Source organism: Procambarus clarkii, chromosome 22 (assembly GCF_040958095.1).
Source record: "Procambarus clarkii isolate CNS0578487 chromosome 22, FALCON_Pclarkii_2.0, whole genome shotgun sequence".
NCBI classification, from domain to species: Eukaryota; Metazoa; Arthropoda; class Malacostraca; order Decapoda; family Cambaridae; genus Procambarus; species Procambarus clarkii.
The window spans coordinates 21,654,137-21,677,903 of NC_091171.1; the positions used below are offsets into that span (position 1 = coordinate 21,654,137).

General features: G+C 52.3%; 1 protein-coding gene across 2 annotated transcripts in view; it reads right to left on the reverse strand.

Annotated features, from left to right (window-relative positions):
* LOC123757603 (uncharacterized) overlaps window positions 1-23,767 on the reverse strand; it is a 278,070-nt gene that overhangs the window by 123,163 nt on the left and 131,140 nt on the right. The window contains exon 1 of one of the 2 annotated variants that reach the window (XM_045741419.2): window positions 4,932-5,915. The exons of the other annotated variant lie outside the window; for it this stretch is intronic. Coding sequence (XP_045597375.1) covers window positions 4,932-5,119 — 188 coding nt within the window. The 5' untranslated portion in view covers window positions 5,120-5,915. Of the gene's footprint in view, window positions 1-4,931; window positions 5,916-23,767 lie in introns of those variants that run through there. 2 annotated transcript variants of the gene reach the window in all.

The following is a 23,767-nucleotide window of genomic DNA, read 5'->3' on the forward strand; positions in this document are numbered from 1 at the left end:
TGGTAGATATCAGATGGCCTGTCAGCGGGTGTTGTAGTGACCATATTGGCAAGTGTCTGTGGACAGTAGGAGTGTGTCACAGAGGAAGTGCCTCGCCCTCTGCCCTGGCAAGTGTCTGTGAACAGCAGGAGTGTGCCACAGAGGAAGTGCCTCGCCCTCTGCCCTGGCAAGTGTCTGTGAACAGCAGGAGTGTGTCACAGAGGAAGTGCCTCGCCCTCTGCCCTGGCAAGTGTCTGTGAACAGCAGGAGTGTGTCACAGAGGAAGTGCCTCGCCCTCTGCCCTGGCAAGTGGCTCTGCCCTCGGTGTGGCTGCGTACACCAGCTTACTCGAATTATTTTGACGATCAAACTCTAACCGGAGGCGCAGCGCTTGGGATTTACGAAGATTGGGATTTACTCGGGATTTACATGTCTCCGTGGTGTAGTGGTAAGACATTCGCCTGGCGTTTCGCGAGCGCTTTGTCATGGGTTCGTATCCTGGCCAGGGAGGATTTACTGGGCGCAAATCCTTAACTGTAGCCTCTGTTTAACTCAACAGTAAAATGTGTACTTGGTTGTAACAACGATTCTTCGCGGCGGGGATCGTATTCCAGGGACCTGCCCGAAACGCTACGCGTACTAGTGGCTGTACAAGAATGTAACAACTCTTGTATATATCTCAAAAAAAAAGAGAGATATTGTGTTCAATTTCTCTTGCGAGTCATTGTAGAAGAGAAAAGTTTGCATTAATTTAAAAATAAATCACATGCATAGCAAATATATTCATTTATTTGGTTGAAATACTCGACGAAAATGTTCAAATTCAGTGGTTTCTTTGCGAACTGTTCACCAAGAACAGGGGTAGAGACCCGGGCTGCCTGGCGGGTCTTACTGTTCTTTCAGAGAACACGGTCCTCGAATATTATGACACGGGCGCCGTTTTCTATGGTTCAGGGGACGTGTAGAATTATCTCCGGGGCGGGAGCTGGCAGCCACACTGATGATTATATTGGGCGGGGCATGTGTGCGTCAGTGCTGCGGCGTCGTGCGTCAGTGCTGCGGCGTCATGCGTCAGTGCTGCGGCGTCGTGCGTCAGTGCTGCGGCGTCGTGCGTCAGTGCTGTGACGTGCGTCAGTGCTGCGGCGTGCGTCAGTGCTGTGACGTGCGTCAGTGTTGCGACCTGCGTCGTGCGTCAGTGCTGCGACCTGTGACGTGCGTCAGTGCTGCGGCGTGCGTCAGTGCTGCGGCGTCGTGCGTCAGTGCTGCGGCGTCGTGCGTCAGTGCTGCGGCGTCGTGCGTCAGTGCTGTGACGTGCGTCAGTGCTGCGGCGTGCGTCAGTGCTGCGGCGTCGTGCGTCAGTGCTGTGACGTGCGTCAGTGTTGCGACCTGCGTCGTGCGTCAGTGCTGCGACCTGTGACGTGCGTCAGTGCTGCGGCGTGCGTCAGTGCTGCGGCGTCGTGCGTCAGTGCTGTGACGTGCGTCAGTGTTGCGACCTGCGTCGTGCGTCAGTGCTGCGACCTGTGACGTGCGTCAGTGCGGCGACGTGCGTCAGTGCTGTGACGTGCGTCAGTGCTGCGACGTGCGTCAGTGCTGCGACGTGCGTCAGTGTTGCGACCTGCGTCGTGCGTCAGTGCTGCGACCTGCGTCGTGCGTCAGTGCTGCGACCTGCGTCGTGCGTCAGTGCTGCGACCTGCGTCGTGCGTCAGTGCTGCGACCTGCGTCGTGCGTCAGTGCTGCGACCTGCGTCAGTGCTGCGACCTGCGTCGTGCGTCAGTGCTGCAACCTGCGTCGTGCGTCAGTGCTGCGACCTACGTCAGTGCTGCGACCTGCATCATGCGTCAGTGCTGCGACCTGCGTCGTGCGTCAGTGCTGCGACCTGCATCATGCGTCAGTGCTACGACCTGCATTATGCGTCAGTGCTGCGACCTGCATCATGAGTCAGTGCTGCGACCTGCATTATGCGTCAGTGCTGCGACCTGCATTATGCGTCAGTGCTGCGACCTGCATTATGCGTCAGTGCTGCGACCTGCATTATGCGTCAGTGCTGAGACCTGCATTATGCGTCAGTGCTGCGACCTGCATCATGCGTTAGTGCTACGACCTGCATTATGCGTTAGTGCTGCGACCTGCATTATGCGTCAGTGCTGCGACCTGCATCATGCGTCAGTGCTGCGACCTGCATTATGCGTCAGTGCTGAGACCTGCATTATGCGTCAGTGCTGCGACCTGCATCATGAGTCAGTGCTGCGACCTGCATCATGCGTCAGTGCTGCGACCTGCATTATGCGTCAGTGCTGAGACCTGCATCATGCGTCAGTGCTGCGACCTGCATCATGCGTCAGTGCTGAGACCTGCATCATGCGTCAGTGCTGCGACCTGCATCATGCGTCAGTGCTGAGACCTGCATCATGCGTCAGTGCTGCGACCTGCATCATGCGTCAGTGCTGCGACCTGCATCATGCGTCAGTGCTGAGACCTGCATCATGCGTCAGTGCTGAGACCTGCATCATGCGTCAGTGCTGCGACCTGCATTATGCGTCAGTGCTGAGACCTGCATCATGCGTCAGTACTGAGACCTGCATCATGCGTCAGTGCTGCGACGTGCGTCAATGGTTTGCATGGAGTGAAGGGATCACACACACAATTACAGAGTGAAGCAGACAAGAACAAGAACACAGACAGACAGACACACAATATAAGAGTCCAATTTGATTATCAGTTAATAAAAACAGAAGAAAGTTGTCCTGTCTTTAGTATTTGTCTTATTTAGTCTTTGGTTTAAGTGTTGTATATATATATATATATATATAATGTCGTACCTAGTAGCCAGAACGCACTTCTCGGCCTACTATGCAAGGCCCGATATGCCTAATAAGCCAAGTTTTCATGAATTCATTGTTTTTCGACTACCTAACCTACCTAACCTAACCTAACCTAACTTTTTCGGCTACCTAACCTAACCTAACCTATAAAGATAAGTTAGGTTAGGTTAGGTAGGGTTGGTTAGGTTCGGTCATATATCTACGTTAATTTTAACTCCAATAAAAAAAATTGTCCTCATACTTAATGAAATGGGTAGCTTTATCATTTCATAAGAAAAAAATTAGAGAAAAAATAATAATTCAGGAAAACTTGGCTTATTAGGCAAATCGGGCCTTGCATAGTAGGCTGAGAAGTGCGTTCTGGCTACTAGGTACGACATATATATATATATACATACAGACAGCAAGACACAATAACGTGGCTGATCACTAGACAACAATATTCATTAACTGTTCATTTCACTAGCGCGATAACACAAATACTAAGAGTAGTTCTTTCATTTAAAGACATACACACAAGGAGATAATTAGCACTAACAGTGTTGGAAATATCGAGAGAGTGACTATCAACGACCTACGTAATACTGCTGATCACTAATGATGTGTTCCATATATGCCAACCTGGCCACACTCCGCCACACTCTGCCACACACTGTCACACTCCGCCACACTCTGCCACACTCCGCCACACTCTGCCACACTCTGTCCCACTGTGCCACACTCCGCCACACTCCGCCACACTCTGCCACACTCTGTCACACTGTGCCACACTCCGCCACACTCTGCCACACTCTGCCACACTCTGCCACACTCTGCAACACTCTGCCACACTCTGCCACACTGTGCCACACTCCGACACACTCCGCCACACTCCGCCACACTCCGCAACACTCTGCCACACTCTGCCACACTCTGCCACACTCTGCCACACTCTGCCACACTCTGCCACACTCTGCCACACTCTGCCACACTCTGCCACACTCTGCCACACTCTGCCACACTCCGCCACACTCCGCCACACTCTGCAACACTCTGCAACACTCTGCCACACTCTGCCACACTCTGCCACACTCTGCCACACTGTGCCACACTCTGCCACACTCTGCCACACTCTGCCACACTCTGCCACACTCTGCCACACTCTGCCACACTCTGCCACACTGTGCCACACTCTGCCACACTCTGCAACACTCTGCCACACTCTGCCACACTCTGCCACACTCTGCCACACTCTGCCACACTCTGCCACACTCTGCCACACTCTGCCACACTGTGCCACACTCTGCCACACTCTGCCACACTCTGCAACACTCTGCCACACTCTGCCACACTCTGCAACACTCTGCCACACTCTGCCACACTCTGCCACACTCTGCCACACTCTGCCACACTCTGTCACACTGTGCCACACTGTGCCACACTAGTGTGACCTTACCAATAACTTACACGGTTGTGGGGTGATCCTTGAGGCGGCACAAACCTACGAGGCCACACCATCTATCCTCGACCACTGTAGGACGGGCCTCGGGGATAGCTTTGTTCTCCGCTGATAGACAGTTGGCTACTGACTTGGTTATAATCAAGTAATAGATAACTTTACAAGAAAGAAGCCTTGACCCACGAGGCTGTTGTATTTGCTTCATACATTTTTTGTATTGCTTAGAATTGTTTTACGTTTAAAATTCATAATAATTAAATAGTGCCTGTATTTATTGTTTCGATTTTAAATATAATTTATAGCTTTGTAATTATTGTGTTTATTCCGTTTTGATTTTAAATACAAAATAACAATTATGTACGTTCTTTAAAAGTAGTATTTTCCTGGTGTTTTGATTTGAAATACAATATATGTAGATTAATGAGCTTAGTGTAAATTGTGTGTGTTTGGATTTCGAGTACAATATTTGGTACGTGTCGTGGCACCACTTTCCCACGGCCCGGTTACTGTTACTGAGGAACCTGGCCACGCCCTGGTCCGAAACGCCGTTACTTACAATACCTTGTGATGCTTGACCTGGGGCGGCTATTGTAACCGTCCTGCGACCGCTGACTCACACAGATTACAAATGGACTCAGATTAATAATATTTACATTGTGAAAGCGCAAGACATGAGCATGAGGTCTTCCTACCCGGGTCTGGCGGGGGCGGCGTTGTTGAGAGGGCGGGGGGCGAGGTCCTGGTCCAGGGCGTGGATGGAGGGCTCGCTGCGGCACAGGCGGCCTCTGGGGCCTCCCACTCCTGAGGGAGGCTGCCGGGGGGCGCGACCCCTGTGCCTCCGCTCCAGTAGAAGGTGAGCGAGAACTCGACAAGCGTCCATGCTTGTGTTGTCCTCAAGGTGCCTGTGAGGGTGTTGTCTAGCACCACCCGGTCAACCGCTCTACCACATGGCACCATAAGTTTCTCACCGTAATCACTCGTGTTTCGCGGGGCTCCAAGTTCTCTCAAATGTTTGTTAAAACATTCTTTTCTGCTCACCAGAAGAGAATTTAGATACCGGGTTTGTTTTCAGTCTTAAATCTAAACAGGTGGTATGGTTGTTAGTGGTGCCCTCCTGCACCAGCTGGCACCACAGCTGCTGCCAAGCTAACATGCAGCTAGCTGGCGCAGCTTGACCTGTCTGACACCTGTACCACACCCTGTGCTGGCCCTCAAGACGTCGGAGCTGGTCCTCGGGAGTAACCCTCGACGTGACAGGGGGTAAGTTGGTACTCGAGTGGTAAGTTGGCACTCAAGATGAAGGTGTTCCTTGGGAAGGAAAACTGTCACTAAAAATGGAAACTGATTTTCAGGAATGAAATCTTTTACGGGCTATTCGTGCCCGTGCCACCTCTTGGGTGGCTTAGTCTTTATCAGTCAATCAATCAGGACTGAAGCTAGGCCTAACGGGGCCACTCGGGTCTCAGGAACTGCTGAGAATGCCTTGGGATGGGGCTGACGCCATGGTGGACACTAACCTAGCCACCTAGACCATTTGGTGGAGCCCCATGACCCCAAGAGGTGGTAAGGGGCGGCGCTCCGTATACCCATTCATCTCCACATGTCTATTACAGTATTTCCACGCTCCAAGGGACTAGACGTACAATTACAAATTGTTGTATGCTTCATATGCATATTATCGTATATTGCACCTGCAATAAATGTAAACACTAAATTAAGAACAAATTATATTTAATAGTGAGATAAAATGTACAAATTTATCAACAGGAGTCAACTTTATACAGTTAATGGAGGCACTTGTATTCTGGAGGCGGCCGGGGGGGGGGGGGGCAGCTGCCCCCTGCCACTGTGGGGCAGCAGCTGTGTGGCCTTAGTGCTGTGACCTGTGTCTTGATACCTGCCCTAGCTCTCTCTCTCTCTCTCCCTCTCTCTCCCTCTCTCTCCCTCTCTCTCCCTCTCTCTCTCTCTCTCTCTCTCTCTCTCTCTCTCTCTCTCTCTCTCTCTCTGTTTTTTATTCGATTAAAATTATGTTTTCCTATAATTTATAGCGTGGGAGGCACCTGGTCTGGACCGGGACACGTGAGTAGGATACCGGAGAGGAGGGGCGTGGGGGGGGGGGGGGGGTGGGGAGGGAAGTAAGGAAAGATGAAAGAAGTGAACAAAAGGAAGGAATTAAGTTGAAGACGAAGTAAAGGTGGACTTAAGAGGACAAGACGGAAAGGTAGACAAGTAGAGTAGGGTAGGGTAGGGAGGGGGAACTATCAGGGGAAAGCGTCAAGCCATTACGACTATATAGCACTGGGAAGGGGTCAGGAAAAGGATTTGGGCTGGGACGGAGGGAAGGAATGGTGCCCAACCACTTGGACGGTCGGGGATTGAACGCCGACCTGCATGACGCGTGGTAGTATTGGTACAGTGGTGGTGGTGAGGGAAAGGGGTACGGTATTGTGCACGCTCAGTGCTACCTCTCAACCAGACAGCTTCAGCACCGTCTACGCCCCCCCACCTCTCAACCAGACAGCTTCAGCACCGTCTACGCCCCCCCTCTCAACCAGACCGCTTCAGCACTGTCTGCGCCCCCACCTCTCAACCAGACCGCTTCACCACCGTCTACGCCCCCTCCCACCTCTCAACCAGACAGCTTCAGCACCGTCTATGCCCCCCCACCTCTCAACCAGACAGCTTCAGCACCGTCTACGCCCCCCACCTCTGAACCAGACAGCTTCAGCACCGTCTTCGCCCCCCCCCACCTCTCAACCAGACAGCTTAAGCACCGTCTACGCCCCCCACCTCTCAACCAGACCGCTTCACCACCGTCTACGCCCCCCACCTCTCAACCAGACCGCTTCACCACCGTCTACGCCCCCCACCTCTCAACCAGACCACTTCACCACCATCTACGCCCCCCACCTCTCAACCAGACAGCTTCAGCACCGTCTGTAACACTGTAAAAGTATTTGGTTTAGTTGTATTTAATACATACATAGAGTACATGAGTCACAGACAGGGATTTGAGAAGGCGCCAAGTTGTCGGCCGGAGTTTCACACCTCTAAGAGTTAATGACCACCAAGTGACCTGAGGTCAGATCATGCAAATTTCACCTTACTTCTACTAATCTTATAATTGGAGCCTGGTAGCCTTCAAACATGCCGACGTTTAAGGAGTGGCTTGGTAGAGAGCCGGAGGCTATCTACTTGTGGGCGGAGTTAGCTACTAGGTTCCCCAATATATACTCGGAGAGCTATCGATTCGAGAGCATTAACGAGCATTTGAAAAACCGGAGCCAGCAGAGCAGAGAAGACGGCCTAGCAGGGAGGCTGTCGGCCGGCAGGGCGCGACAGTTTCTGTCAAGCTACAGACCCCCCTTCCCCCTCTATCCAGCTATAGGCAGACACTTGGTGAGTTGAGCATTAAGGTGACTTGGTCGTGTTTTACAAGTGTTGTGTGATGATCAGGGGCAGTCAGTTGTAGTGTTCTCAGATTCTTGGAGGATGACTCACTTTACATATATATATCTTGAACATTGCTTAAATTATGATACTTAGTATGTGAAATATAATTGAATTTATTATTTACATGGCCTTTAACTGTGTCCCCTAGAGTTGAGTTGAGGTGAGAAAGCCTCTGTGATTACTGGTTTCATGATTTAATGAGTACATGATAAAGATGGGACATACTAATAATGACCGCTTGATAACATCTTTTGAGAATATTGTGATACAGACAAGTTCCATTCCTTGTCTTGTATGTAATGGTCTTGAATGGATGGTGGCAGCATTTCGTCTTCTACTATCTACTCTTCTACTATCTACTCTTCTACTTCTACCTACCTACTTCTCTCCCTCTACCCCTCTCTAAACTCTCACTTTCAACTAATGACCCTCCTCGCTCCTCCCACCTCTCTACCTCTCACCCCAAACCCTCACTAATTACTTCACTATTCATTTCTTTCCTTTCGTTTTCTCTTATACGTTTGTGGCAGTGAAATGTATTCTAGAGTTCTCTCTAGGGTTTCGGGTAACTGATCCAGTTACAGCTCCTTGTAGTCTTAGCACCTAGGTAGTCAAATACCTAGGTTACAAGGTGTTGAACGAGAGAGGTTGCCTTAGGAACTCTGGAGGGTGCTCTAGAATAGTTAGCTAACTGAGGACGGGATAACGGACTAGAGAGAGCTGTTTCCCCCGGCCTCGTTAGTTAACTGGGGGGTGGAGTAATGGACAAGATAGAGCTATTTCCCCCACCCCCCGTTACATGTCTACCCCCCCCCCCCCCACCTCTCAACCAGACCGCTTCAGCACCGTCTACGCCCCCCACCTCTCAACCAGACCGCTTCAGCACCGTCTACGCCCCCCCCCCTTACCTCTCAACCAGACAGCTTCAGCACCGTCTACGCCCCCCCACCTCTCAACCAGACAGCTTCAGCACCGTCTACGCCCCCCCCCACCTCTCAACCAGACCGCTTCAGCACCGTCTACGCCCCCCCACCTCTCAACCAGACAGCTTCAGCACCGTGTACGCACCCTCCCCCCACCAAGACAGTGATCCCCCCCCCACCAAGACAGTGATGCCCCCCCCACCAAGACAGTGATGCCCCCCCCACCAAGAGAGTGATGCCCCCCCCACCACCAAGACAGTGATGCCCCCCCCACCAAGACAGTGATGCCCCCCCCCACCACCAAGACAGTGATGCCCCCCCACCACCAAGACAGTGATGCCCCCCACGCCACCACCAAGACAGTGATGCCCCCCCACCACCAAGACAGTGATGCCCCCCCCACCACCAAGACAGTGATGCCCCCCCCCACCACCAAGACAGTGATGCCCCCCCCACCACCATGACAGTGATGCCCCCCCCCCCCCCGCCACAGTTGGTATTCACTAAGGCCGCCAGCAGAAGTACTCGGGTCGCATAAGCTGCTTCTTCCTTGTCTCTCGTTATAACATTTCCCGTCCTTGTTGGTAGCACACACAGCGCTGCTGCTGGGATACGAACTGGGCTCCCATGTCCCAGCACCCAGCTGTCTTTACTGTGGCGGCAGTGAAGACAGTATCAGCAGAAACAGCAGCAGCAGGAACAGCACCAGTAACAGCAGGAGAAACAACAACAACAGCAGCAGGAGGAACAGCAGCAGCAACAACAGGTCCCACTGCTCACGTCTACTGATGCACACTGTGTATGGCATATATTCCTTGATCAGTTACTGGTTTCCGGCGAGGGTCCCAGCCACCGGGGAAGGGTCCCAGCCACCGGAGAAGGGTCCCAGCCACCGGGGAAGGGTCCCAGCCACCGGAGAAGGGTCCCAGCCACCGGGGAAGGGTCCCAGCCACCGGGGAAGGGTCCCAGCCACCGGAGAAGGGTCCCAGCCACCGGGGAAGGGTCCCAGCCACCGGAGAAGGGTCCCAGCCACCAGGGAAGGGTCCCAGCCACCAGGGAAGGGTCCCAGCCACCGGGAAAGAGTCCCAGCCACCGGGGAAGAGTCCCAGCCACCGGGAAAGAGTCCCAGCCACCGGGGAAGAGTCCCAGCCACCGGGAAAGAGTCCCAGCCACCGGGGAAGAGTCCCAGCCACCGGGAAAGAGTCCCAGCCACCGGGGAAGAGTCCCAGCCACCGGGGAAGAGTCCCAGCCACCGGGGAAGAGTCCCAGCCACCGGGGAAGAGTCCCAACCACCGGGGAAGAGTCCCAACCACCGGGGAAGGGCTGCCACTAACCCAGGACCACATGGTCGTCATGGTCCCCCAGCAAAACCATTAAGATGCTCCGCCCAGTGAACATAACTTGAGGGAACACCTGGCTATATACCCCTCCTCAGGTGTGTGTGTGTACTGCCTCAGATGATTACCTGCGGAGACAGTGGGGGCCCTAGTACACTCCTTGATACCCTGGTGGGCCCCCACCACGACACCCAGGTGGGCCCCCACCACGACACCCTGGTGGGCCCCCACCACGACACCCTGGTGGGCCCCCACCACGACACCCTGGTGGGCCACCACCACGACACCCTGGTGGGCCCCCACCACGACACCCTGGTGGGCCACCACCACGACACCCTGGTGGGCCCCCACCACGACACCCTGGTGGGCCCCCACCACGACACCCTGGTGGGCCACCACCACGACACCCTGGTGGGCCCCCACCACGACACCCTGGTGGGGCCCCACCACGACACCCTGGTGGGCCCCCACCACGACACCCTGGTGGGCCCCCACCACGACACCCTGGTGGGCCCCCACCACGACACCCTGGTGGGCCACCACCACGACACCCTGGAGGGCCCCCACCACGACACCCTGGTGGGCCCCCACCACGACACCCTGGTGGGCCACCACCACGACACCCTGGTGGGCCACCACCACGACACCCTGGTGGGCCCCCACCACGACACCCTGGTGGGGCCCCACCACGACACCCTGGTGGGCCCCCACCACGACACCCTGGTGGGCCCCCACCACGACACCCTGGTGGGCCCCCACCACGACACCCTGGTGGGCCCCCACCACGACACCCTGGTGGGCCCCCACCACGACACCCTGGTGGGCCACCACCACGACACCCTGGAGGGCCCCCACCACGACACCCTGGTGGGCCCCCACCACGACACCCTGGTGGGCCACCACCACGACACCCTGGTGGGCCCCCACCACGACACCCTGGTGGGCCCCCACCACGACACCCTGGTGGGCCACCACCACGACACCCTGGTGGGCCCCCACCACGACACCCTGGTGGGCCCCCACCACGACACCCTGGTGGGCCCCCACCACGACACCCTGGTGGGCCACCACCACGACACCCTGACTGGTGTTGTTGTTATTTGATCAGCGAAGTCTTGGCCCCCCGGGGTTCTTGGCCCCCCGAGGGTCTTGGCTCCCCGGGGGTCTTGGCCCCCCGGGGGTCTTGGCTTCCCGGGGGTCTTGGCCCCCCGGGGGTCTTGGCTTCCCGGGGGTCTTGGCCCCCCGGGGGTCTTGGCTCCCCGGGGGTCTTGGCCCCCCGGGGTTCTTGGCCCCCCGGGGGTCTTGGCTCCCCGGGGGTCTTGGCCCCCCGGGAGTCTTGGCTTCCCGGGGGTCTTGGCCCCCCGGGGGTCTTAGCTCCCCGGGGGTCTTGGCCCCCCCGGGGGTCTTGGCCCCCCCGGGGGTCTTGGCCCCCCGGGGGTCTTGGCTCCACGGGGGTCTTGGCCCCACACCGCCTCCTCACACCACGTCACAGCGGGACGTCTGCTTTATCGAGGACCCGAAACTGTCCAACTGGAAAAGGGTATATAGCGGCTCGCGAAATTGGCTGTGTCCGCGGGTGTGTTCGCGGGTCCTCTGGTAAGTTAGGATACGGCACTTTAGTACGACAGTTTCCTGACGTTGGGAACACTCGCGAGAACAGGCTGCTTGCACATTGTAGGGATTATAATTTGTTATCCAGTTCATGCAGGACGGAAGTGTTGGAGACGATATCATACTAGGGTGAGGCCGGATGTATTGTGAGCTTTTACTGCTGATTGTTAATGAGAACGACCAGCCGCCGACGGAGACTGCGACGCACGACGACCCACGGCGAGCCGCGCGTGACACCAACGACCGTTTTAAACCTGTTGTGCAGAGGTGTCAGAGTTGTTAATAAATAGGAAGCAAAACTGGGAGACATATAGAATATACTCGTAAGACTCCTTACATGTATAAGACTTCGAGAAGAATATATATTATATGTACGATCACATCTGATTTCACTTCAAAATATGTCGGCATTTTTTAAAAGTGTGTTAGCAGTTGCCGGCGAGCGCCACCGCCTCTATCCTCAACACGCACGAGGACGGCGGGAGGACGGTGAGACGCCCTCATTGTCTACTAATGCTGGCCTTACAACCACAAATCCCACGAGATATATGGCTCAGTTCCCACGGTGTGCTGCCAAGGACAGTAGAGCACTGGTTGTTGAGGTCTTACCAAGGAGAGAGAGCAACCTTCGCCTCGCCTCCGGGTCAAAACAAGCTTAGGATCTGATTTGTAAAGTAAAGCTGCCCCGGCCAAGGGAGAACTTTCTGAATCCTCACAGAGGAGCTGGTGAGATTACAGTGTTCCTCCCCCGCCTGGGCCACGTGGCGACCCTCCGCACCTGCCTCCAGCAGCAGCAGCAGCAGCAGCAGCAGCAAGCAATACGCACCAGCGGATGTAAGCTGCTACCCCGCCCGCCGGGACTCTACCAGTCACGCTTCAGTTCCAGGGTACAGTTGGCGTACACCACGAGGGGCAACTATCAGGAGAAAGCGCCAAGCCATCACGACTACATAGCACTGCGTGTACCAGGAATTAACGAAATGATTTCCAAGCGTTGGGTCGTTTATGTGACGTGTGTGTGGATAGTCACACATTCTCTCCCAGCCCATTATGGCGTCAGCGGGATTTTTCTTTTTTTATTTATTTATTTATTTATATATACAGGAAAAGCACCGCCAAATCGTTTAACAAGCAGGTACCCATTCACTGCTGGGTGGACAGAGGCTACAGTTAAGGATTAACGCTCGGTCAATTCTCCCCGGCCAGGATACGAACCCCGGGCAAAGCATTCGAGAAGCACCGGGCGAGTGTTTTACCACTGCGCCACATGGGATTGTAACCCTATTCTAATGGATAGAGAGAATTGTCAATATTACATTATCTGTAGTATTGATAATGTAGCTGTCATTATCAATACTACACCTGTGATAACGTACAATAAGTCGTGTGTAAGGCGTCAGCCTCGACACCCCGAGCATAGGGGGGCGGGGAGGTAGGGAGGGGGGGGGGGGTTAAAACCGAGCAATATTGTACTAAACCCGAGAAGCTGCGCCGTAAAACTGGTTTAAGAACCTTGACGCGAGCCTCACACACCTCACCAACACAACAGTTCTCAGGGAAACACGCCCGGAACCGCCACGTCTCCGGGCCGGCCGTGACGTGGCCGCGGTGGACAACGGAACGCCTTCACACAGCACAAGAGCCCGGGGAGAATCGTCGGGGATGAACGGACAAAAGCCGATTCAGCAGCAAAAAGCAGGTGCCAGATGGTCTTCTGGGAGAAATTTACATGAGAGGGGGAGGTGTGAGTCTCATACAGCTTCCTCCCCACCCTGCTCATCCCCACCCTACAGAACCTCTCCCCACCCTACTAAGCCCCACCCCACCCAGCCTCACCCCACCCTACCCAGGCCCACCCCACGAGGCCGAGAGAGGTGGGGCAGCAGACTCGGTCATGGAAAAATATGATCCAATTTGTTCTGGGTTTACCTTTAATTTTGTTTCCAGGTAGGAAGGTGGTCACGGGTCAGAGGTGGCGGTGGGCGCTGTGACGGCGGAGTGACAGGAGCCTACCGCTGGGGTCAAGGTTACCCACAGCTGAGGTCAAGGTTACCCACAGCTGGGGTCAAGGTTACCCACAGCTGGGGTCAAGGTTATCCACAGCTGGGGTCAAGGTTACCCACAGCTGGGGTCAAGGTTATCCACAGCTGAGGTCAAGGTTACCCACAGCTGGGGTCAAGGTTACCCACAGCTGGGGTCAAGGTTATCCACAGCTGGGGTCAAGGTTACCCACAGCTGGGGTCAAGGTTATCCACAGCTGGGGTCAAGGTTATCTATCATTAAGACCATGAGGCCTAAACCCCCTTTACGATAGAAAACATGACTAAGTGTAAATATAGTGGGTGGAGACGTGAGGAGACAGGAGGATGATAACGGGGGGAAGAGAGAGGAGGGGTGAGGGGAGGTGGAAGAGAGGAGAACAGGACGAGGGACAACACTAGAGCCAATAGAACAAGCCAGAACAGGACACGCGAGGAAGGCGGTTAACACAAGATATGGAGAGAACGAGAAAAATTAACTGAATAAAAGAAAATGGTCTACGATGACTACAGGAGCACAAACTGAAGAATAATGTTCTCAGAACACTGTACCCGTGCCAGCCCTCCCCTCGTGACCCTTGGCGGCCCTCCCCTCGTGACCCTTGGCGGCCCTCCCCTCGTGACCCTTGCCAGCCCTCTCCTCGTGACCCTTGCCAGCCCTCCCCTCGTGGCCCTTGCCAGCCCTCCCCTCGTGATACTTGCCAGCCCTCCCCCCGTGACCCTTGCCAGCCCTCCCCTCGTGACTCTTGCCGGCCCTCCCCTCGTGACCCTTGCCGGCCCTCCCCTCGTGATACTTGCCAGCCCTCCCCTCGTGACCCTTGCCGGCCCTCCCCCCGTGACTCTTGCCAGCCCTCCCCTCGTGACCCTTGCCGGCCCTGAGGTCAGGCGGGGAAGGTATAACTCCCACAGTTCACTTGGATAATTTCCATCTGAACAGCGTATAAGTGTGGGAGTATTTTATATTATATTTTATCATCAGGATTTATCACAGGACAAGTACACAGCACCATGTGTCTCACACACACACACACACACACACACACACACACACACACACACACACACACACACACACACACACACACACACACACACACACACACACACGTGGGCAGCTCACCAGGACACCTCACCAAGCCCGGGTTAATTAACAGCACCTCCGCCGCAGTGTCAACACAACCCGTGGCACTCGTGGCCCTCGTGGCACTAGGTCTGGGTGCAGCTCCTACACGAGGTGACACTGGAGGGAGTACAGGCCCCTGCTGCCCAGCCCGACGCGACACTCGGCCCTCCCAACTTTCGGCCAGGAGAGATTTTACCAACAAGTGTAAAAAAATCACGCGCATATTATGATTATTTCCTTGCAATACTATCAAGAACATTGCTAGCAAGATGCTGCTGCATTAAGGATGTGACTCTGGAGATGTTCTTCCTGCAATTGCACTTGATTGCAGAGGACCTCCTTGAGGACCACCCCTCCCCCTCCTCTAAGGAGGGAGGTTATCTTGAGGCATCTCAAGATAACCTCCTCTAAAGTCTTGGTAGTTATCGAAAGTTCAGGCATTAATGATTATGTGTGTGACTCATTGTTGGGAGAAGCCTGTATGTGTCGCCATGTGTCACCTCACCTCACAACACTCTCACTATCACTTTTATTGCGCATGTCATTATCACCACCACTGCACGTGTCACCATCACTGCACGTGTCCCCACCACTGCACGTGTCACCACCACTGCACGTGTCACTATCACTGCACGTGTCACCATCACTGCACGTGTCACCACCACTGCACGTGTCACCACCACTGCACGTGTCACCACCACTGCACGTGTCACCAACACTGCACGTGTCACCACCACTGCACGTGTCACCACCACTGCACGTGTCACCATCACTGCACGTGTCACCATCACTGCACGTGTCACCACCACTGCACGTGTCACCACCACTGCACGTGTCACCATCACTGCACGTGTCACCATCACTGCATGTCACCATCACTGCACGTGTCACCATCACTGCACGTGTCACCATCACTGCACGTGTCACCATCACTGCACGTGTCACCATCACTGCACGTGTCACCATCACTGCATGTCACCATCACTGCACGTGTCACCATCACTGCACGTGTCACCATCACTGCACGTGTCACCATCACTGCACGTGTCACCATCACTTACAACCCGTCACAAAACATCGAGATCAATCATTATATGTAACCAACGCACACATGACCCACTGTATGTTGTGGTAACTGTAGCCAGTCACCATAATCTGTCACCATTATTCCTCACCACACACGGCTCACCAGCGGAAGTCAAGGCATGGTAACTGGCGCGCCCCAGTCAAGCACCACGTGTCTGGGCAGGACACATCACCACGTGTCTGGGTAGGACACATCACCACAATTATAATATCATCGCGTTGGACGTTAAATCACGTTAAACAACATCGGCAGTGTTGAGGCTCTGAGCCAGGACGTGAGTGGAAGAGACAGTCACCAGGAGGGCTAGGGGAGACTAAGAGGGCCAGGAACACCAGGAGGTCCAGGGAAGACCAGGAGGGCCAGGGGAGACTAGGAGGGCCAGGGGAACACCAGGAGGGCCAGGGGAACACCAGGAGGGCCAGGGGAACACCAGGAGGGCCAGGGGAACACCAGGAGGGCCAGGGGAACACCAGGAGGGCCAGGGGAACACCAGGAGGGCCAGGGAGCACTAGGAGGGCCAGGGGAGATTAAGAGGGCCAGGGGAACACCAGGAGGGCCAGGGGAACACCAGGAGGGCCAGGGGGCACTAGGAGGGCCAGGGGAGACTAAGAGAGCCAGGGGGACACCAGGAGGGCCAGGGGAGACTAGGATGGCGAGGGAACACCAGCCTGGTGAGAGAGGGTCTCCGGCCGGAGCAGCGTCGGGGTTGCGACTGTGCGCGACGGCTGCCTGGTGCACACTCCGGCGGTATCCTGCCCGCGCTCACTCCTCCGGCCCAGGACTCCTCTCCCATGCCCTCACAATACACCGTCAGTGCTCACTGTACCTTACCTTGCCTGCACACAACACACAGTAGGGATGGGGGTGATGTGTGCCTGTGGGTGGGAGTGGGTCACTGTGTTGAGTGGACACACGCATTCTGCGTGCGACATGGGCGACACGTGTGTGTACTCACCTAGTTGTGCTTGCGGGGGTTGAGCTTTGGCTCTTTGGTCCCGCCTCTCAACCGTCAATCAACTGGTGTACAGGTTCCTGAGCCTACTGAGCTCTATCATATCTACACTTGAAACTGTGTATGGAGTCAGCCTCCACCACATCACTTCCTAATGCATTCCATTTACTAACTACTCTGACACTGAAAAAGTTCTTTCTAACGTCTCTGTGGCTCATTTGGGTACTCAGTTTCCACCTGTGTCCCCTTGTTCGCGTCCCTCCAATGTTGAATAGTTCATCCTTGTTTACCCGGTCGATTCCCCTGAGGATTTTGTAGGTTGTGATCATGTCCCCCCTTACTCTTCTGTCTTCCAGTGTCGTAAGGTGCATTTCCCGCAGCCTTTCCTCATAACTCATGCCTCTTAGTTCTGGGACTAGTCTAGTATCATACCTTTGGACTTTTTCCAGCTTCGTCTTGTGCTTGACAAGGTACGGGCTCCATGCTGGGGCCGCATACTCCAGGATTGGTCTTACATATGTGGTGTACAAGATTCTGAATGATTTCTTACACAGGTTCCTGAACGCTGTTCTGATGTTAGCCAGCCTCGCATATGCCGCAGACGTTATTCTCTTTATGTGGGCTTCAGGAGACAGGTTTGGTGTGATATCAACTCCTAGATCTTTCTCTCTGTCCGTTTCATTAAGTACTTCATCTCCTATTCGGTATCCTGTGTCTGGCCTCCTGTTTCCACTGCCTAGTTTCATTACTTTGCATTTACTCGGGTTGAACTTCAACAGCCATTTATTGGACCATTCACTCAGTCTATCTAGGTCATCTTGTAGCCTCCTACTATCATCCTCTGTTTCAATCCTCCTCATAATTTTTGCATCTTCGGCAAACATTGAGAGGAACGAATCTATACCCTCTGGGAGATCATTTACATATACCAGAAACAGTATAGGTCCAAGGACTGACCCCTGCGGGATTCCACTTGTAACGTCTCGCCAATCTGAGACCTCACCCCTCACACAGACTCGTTGTCTCCTGTTGCTTAGGTACTCCTCTATCCACCGGAGTACCTTCCCTTTCACTCCAGCCTGCATCTCCAACTTTCGCACTAGCCTCTTGTGTGGCACTGTATCAAAGGCTTTCTGACAATCCAAAAATATGCAGTCTGCCCACCCTTCTCTTTCTTGCCTTATTTTTGTTGCCTGGTCGTAGAATTCAAGTAACCCTGTGAGGCAGGACCTGCCATCCCTGAACCCATGTTGATGCTGTGTTACAAAGTTCATTCGCTCCAGATGCTCCACTAGTTTTTTTTCGCACAATCTTCTCCATCAGCTTGCATGGAATGCAGGTTAGGGATACTGGCCTGTAGTTCAGTGCCTCCTGTCTATCCCCTTTCTTGTATATCGGGACTACGTTAGCTGCTTTCCAAATATCTGGCAGTTCCCCTGTTGCCAGTGATTTGTTATACACTATGGAGAGTGGTAGGCACAGTTCTCTTGCTCCTTCCTTTAGAACCCAAGGGGAGATTCCAGCTGGGCCTATAGCCTTTGTCACATCCAACTCTAGTAAGCACTTCCTTACTTCCCCGCTGGTAATCTCAAACTCTTCCAGTGGCTCCTGGTTAGCTATTCCCTCACTTATCTCTGGAATTTCTCCTTGCTCTAAGGTGAAGTGTGTGTGAAGGTGAAGTGTGTGTGTGTGTGTGTGTGTGTGTGTGTGTGTGTGTGTGTGTGTGTGTGTGTGTGTGTGTGTGTGTGTGTGTGTGTGTGTATTTTCTATTTGTATTTACTATTTGTGTCTGCAGAATCGAGGTGTTAACTCTTGGACCCCGTCTACTGTGTAAGGAAAGCGTCCAGCAGGCAAGCCTCAGCTACGGTACAAAGACGTATGCAAGAGGGACCTGAAAGCCATGGACGTCGATCTTGCTATATGGGAGACACTGGCTGCAGACCGTTCAGCCTGGGGGCAGTCTGTTCAACGAGGTCTCTCCAAGTTCGAGGAGTCACTTGCCAAGGAATCGGAGGCAAAGAGACAGAGAAGGAAAGTCGGTAACCAGGAAGACAGACCAGAATCGGACTTCGTTTGTGCTCGGTGTGGGATGGACTGCCACTCTCGGATTGGCCTCATCAGTCACACCAGACGCTGCACCAGGATTGACAACTAGGGCGCAACTCCATAGTCTCCCGAGACTGAAGGATATAGACTACTACTACTGTGTAGCGTGTCCCGTCTTTCCAGCACTGTCATATTACGCTTTGAAACTACTGACGGTTTTGGAACCTTTGTTTCCCTAAGCTTGAATCTGAGTCCTCTTGTTCTTGAAGTTCTGCTTTCATGAATTCCTCTTTGTCAACTTGGTCGAATCCTGTTATTACTTTGTATGTAGTTATCATATCGATTCTTTTTCTTCTATTGTCTAACTTTGGCATCTTTAATGGCTATAACCTCTCTTCGGAGCTCTTGTCTTTCAATTTCGGAAGCCATTTAGTTGCATCTCTTTGCACCTTTTCCAGTTGGTTGATGTGCTTCTTAAGACATGGCACCATACAACTGCTGCATATTCCAGCTTTTTGTCTCATAAAGGTCGTGAACTATTTATTTATTATTTTGTCATCTATGTATTTAAAAGTAATTCTGAAATTGGAAAGTATAGCATAGTATAACATAGTATAGCATAGTATAGCATAGGCCTCTCGCATATGTTCTTTATGTAATCTTCTGGTGACAGTTTTGTGTCTAGAAATACATCTTGATCTCTTTATAAGAATTGTTTTTAGAGCTTCTTCACATAATTTGGAGGTGGTGTGAGTTTTGTTTTATCCTAAACCACATTCCATAACATGGCATTTATTCACATTAAATTTAATTTGCCAAGTGCTCCAGTCACTTACTTTGTCCAGGTCTTCTTGAAGGGCGTGACAATCGTTTAAGTTTCTTAATTATCTTCCCTGGTATCTCAGCATCATCAGCAAACATGTTTATATAATTATGTATTAATCAAATCAAAATGTTTATTCAGGTAAACATTACCTGTGCAAGGTCGTTGATGTGGAGTGATGAAGACAATGAACATTCCTGGAGCGAGAACTGATCCAAAAAATCCAACTAGTGTCCACATGTCACTAGTAACGATTCTCATCATCAGAGCATCTTCCTATAAAAATAAATCATTAAGAACTCTATGACCCGACCAGGGTTCGAACCAGCATAGTTAGGGTTCACCCCCTCCCCCACCAGCCCTACACAGTACTGAAACCACTTCACCAGCGATCGCCTGAATAATTACAAACACTCCACCAACACCACACAAGGCAGCAACACACGGAAGAGACAGCACCTGCCTACTTGCTGGAAAGTAGGACGCCGTTTATTGGACGTTTATTAGTGTGTGTGTGCGCGCTTCAGAAGTTACGCCGTGCGTGACACGCCTGCACTCACAGCACAGCTCTGATATTTACACCAATAACTATACCTGTGAGGGTAATACCATGGGCCTAGCTGTCTGTGTGGCGACCAACTCTTCTCTCCTTATGAGCAAGCTGAGGTACACAGTACTGTGATGCTTCTCTAATGTATATAACGAGTGACAGACCGAGGTGAACAGGTAGCAAGGTTCTGCTAATGTCCGCATCTAGGAGGATCCTCACACGCAGAACACCATACACAGAGTAATCACACTGACGTGATGTGTCAGTGAGCAGAGCTGTAGGAGCCGTGACGCGGGAGAGTAACTCGCACCACGGTAGGCGCGGAGGCTGGGGCCTTCTTGATACTGGCTCACAACAGACCAGGTACTCACCTAGTTGTTCTCACCTGGTTGTGTTTACGGGGGTTGACCTTCGACTCTTTGGTCCCGCCTGTCAACAACCCTCTCTGGGGTGTGCAACCCACCAGTCTTGGGGCTCGGCTGGCTTCGGTACATCTGAGAACCTTGAGGTTCTCAAGGTTCGTGAAATCAGTCAAACCCCACGAAGTGGTGAGGGTGACGGGTGCAGCAGTCAGCATGGCTGAAGAGGCCGCGAGGCAGCTGACGTGTGTGAGGTAGAGGCCGCGAGGCAGCTGACGTGTGTGAGGTAGAGGCCGCGAGGCAGCTGACGTGTGTGAGGTAGAGGCGACAGGTTGTGGCTGGCAGCAACGACCAGCAAGACTGGCTGCTTCTGGCTGCACCACTCGGGGGTCTTCCAACCTTCCCAGAGAAATCTATGTTGTCTTCCGACAAAGCAGCGAGCTATTGTATAATTGTTTTGGCAGACCAGGAGTATTGCGGGGGATTCTGATATCTTTGAAAATTTGTAGTTAACTTTGTAAGTTTGTAACTAAGTAACTTTGTAAGTTTGTAACTAAGTAACTTTGTAAATTTGTAAGTTAAGGTAGTTAACTTTGCGGACAAGACGAAGCGTAAGGTTCACTGCGGTATTCCTTGCCTTAGAATACAAAAGGTGACGAGTCTAGCGCTCTCACCGGAATATAAATATTGATTTCCAAGCGTTAATAGTAAGCTGTAGAGGTTGTTTTCTCCTGCGATGTTTTCACCGACTTCTCCAGTAGCCAATCCTAGCATGGCATCTTAGGAATTTGCCGTTATTATTCAGCAAAGTTGGGCTTCTCTGCCTAGGCATTATCTTAGCAAGGAAGTGTGATCGACAGGCCTGTCGTTTGTAATCAGTTCAGTCACAATACTTCTAGGGTGCTTGCACATAGGGTCAAATGTCTTTAGGAGGAATATCTTTTGAGAATTTAACTAGTGTGCCTTCTCAACCACCCACAAGCCTCAGTGAAAGACACATCGAACACGTTATGTAAGGCAGACATAAATCTGTGTACCTATGCATTTATGTCTGTACGTCAGCTTAGCATTTTAAAAGCACTACAATCACCTTCTGTGCTCGATTGTTCAATAAATCCATGAACTATATGTTTAACAGATCTCTCACCCTGTCCATGGAGGACAGAAGAAAATGTAAATATGGTGGTTAGCATGGTAAATGTGTGGCCACGTCTGTGGTAGAAAAATCCAAAGGCTGAGCACCGCTCCTTACAAATAAGGACTATAAGGTGACGGAAAGCAGGCCGACTTCAGAGATCAATTTCGAAAGAGCGGAATGATATCATTTATCCAGCTTTGCACTTGGACTGACAGTGGCAGGTATGGGCGTAAAAGGTCAATATCACACCGTATTGCAATGAGACTCGTAGAGTAAAGTAGCCAGAGCCAAAATGTTCAGCATGAACAGGGAGGTTGTTGTTGTTCTTATAGATTCAGCTACTCGGAACAAGCTCCAAGTAGCACGGGCTATGGTGAGCCCGTAACTTACCTGGCACAGGAGCGGTGCTGTCAACAGGGAGGAGGAGGAGGAGGAGGGCATGGTTGTAAACCGGAAGGTGAGATGAGCTACAGGGATGGAAAGAGGATCTTCCACATAAGACTAGTGAGCAAGAGGAGTGATCTTACACGGGAGGGCGATCTTCCCGCATGTTGTCAAGAGTATAGCAGAAAGTAAGAGAGCGGGAACCATTCATTAGGCGACCATGCAACAGCTGAAAGGCTGGTCCCAGGAGCTTAAGTTGCCACTGTAAGTACATATAGGCGAGTACTTGTTTAGCGACGAGTGACACGTTTGTCTGTGTCTCACTTCTTAACTACTTGGGCTGGACGGTAGAGCGACGGTCTCGTTTCCTGCAGGTCGGCGTTCAATCCCCGACCGTCCAAGTGGTTGGGCACCATTCCTTCCCCCCCATTCCATCCTAAATCCTTATCCTGACCCCCCCCTCCTCCTTCCAAGTGCAATATGGTCGCAATGGCTTGACACTTTCCCCTGATAATTCCTGCCTTGAGCGTGCGTGCGTGCGTGCGCGCGTGGCGACTATTTGATCATTATTATTTTTATTATGTCCTACCACAGAGGTGGCCACACACTTACAATGCTAACCAGCATATATACATTTTCTCGAGTCGTCCATGGACTGTGTTACAGGTCCGTTCACTGATTTATGGAACAATCAACCCGCTATGGAACAATCAACCGCTATGGAACAATCAACCGCTAGGGAACAATCAACCGCTATGGAACAATCAACCCGCTATGGAACAATCAACCGCTATGGAACAATCAACCTGCTACGGAACAATCAACCCGCTACGGAACAATCAACCCACTATGGAACAATCAACCCACTATGGAACAATCAACCCACTATGGAACAATCAACCCGTTATTGAACAATCAACCCGCTATGGAACAATAACCCGCTATGGAACAATCAACCCACTATGGAACACTCAACCCACTGGAACAATCAACCACTATGGAACAATCAACCCGCTATGGAAAAATCAACCACTATGGAACAATCAACCCGTTATAGAACAATCAATCCGTTATGGGAACAATCAACCCACTATGGAACAATCAACCACTATGGAACAATCAACCCAGTATGGAACAATCAACCCACTATGAAACAATCAATCCACTATGGTTCAACCTATTATGGAACAATCAACCACTATGGAACAATCAACCCAGTATGGAACAATCAACCCGTTATGGAACAATCGACTCACTATGGAACAATTAACCCGTTATGGAACAATCAACCACTATGGAACAATCAACCCACTATGGAACAATCAACCCATTATGAAACAATCAACCACTATGGAACAATCAACCCACTATGGAACAATCAACCCACTATGGAACAATCAACCCGTTATGGAACAATCGACTCACTATGGAACAATCAACCCACTATGGAACAATCAACCCGTTATGGAACAATAAACCCACTATGGAACAATCAACCCACTATGGAACAATCAACCCATTATGAAACAATCAACCACTATGGAACAATCAACCCACTATGGAACAATCAACCCGTTATGGAACAATCAACCCACTATGGAACAATCAACCCACTATGGAACAATCAACCCGCAATGGAACAATCAACCCACTATGGAACAATCAACCCATTATGGAACAATTAACCACTATGGAACAATCAA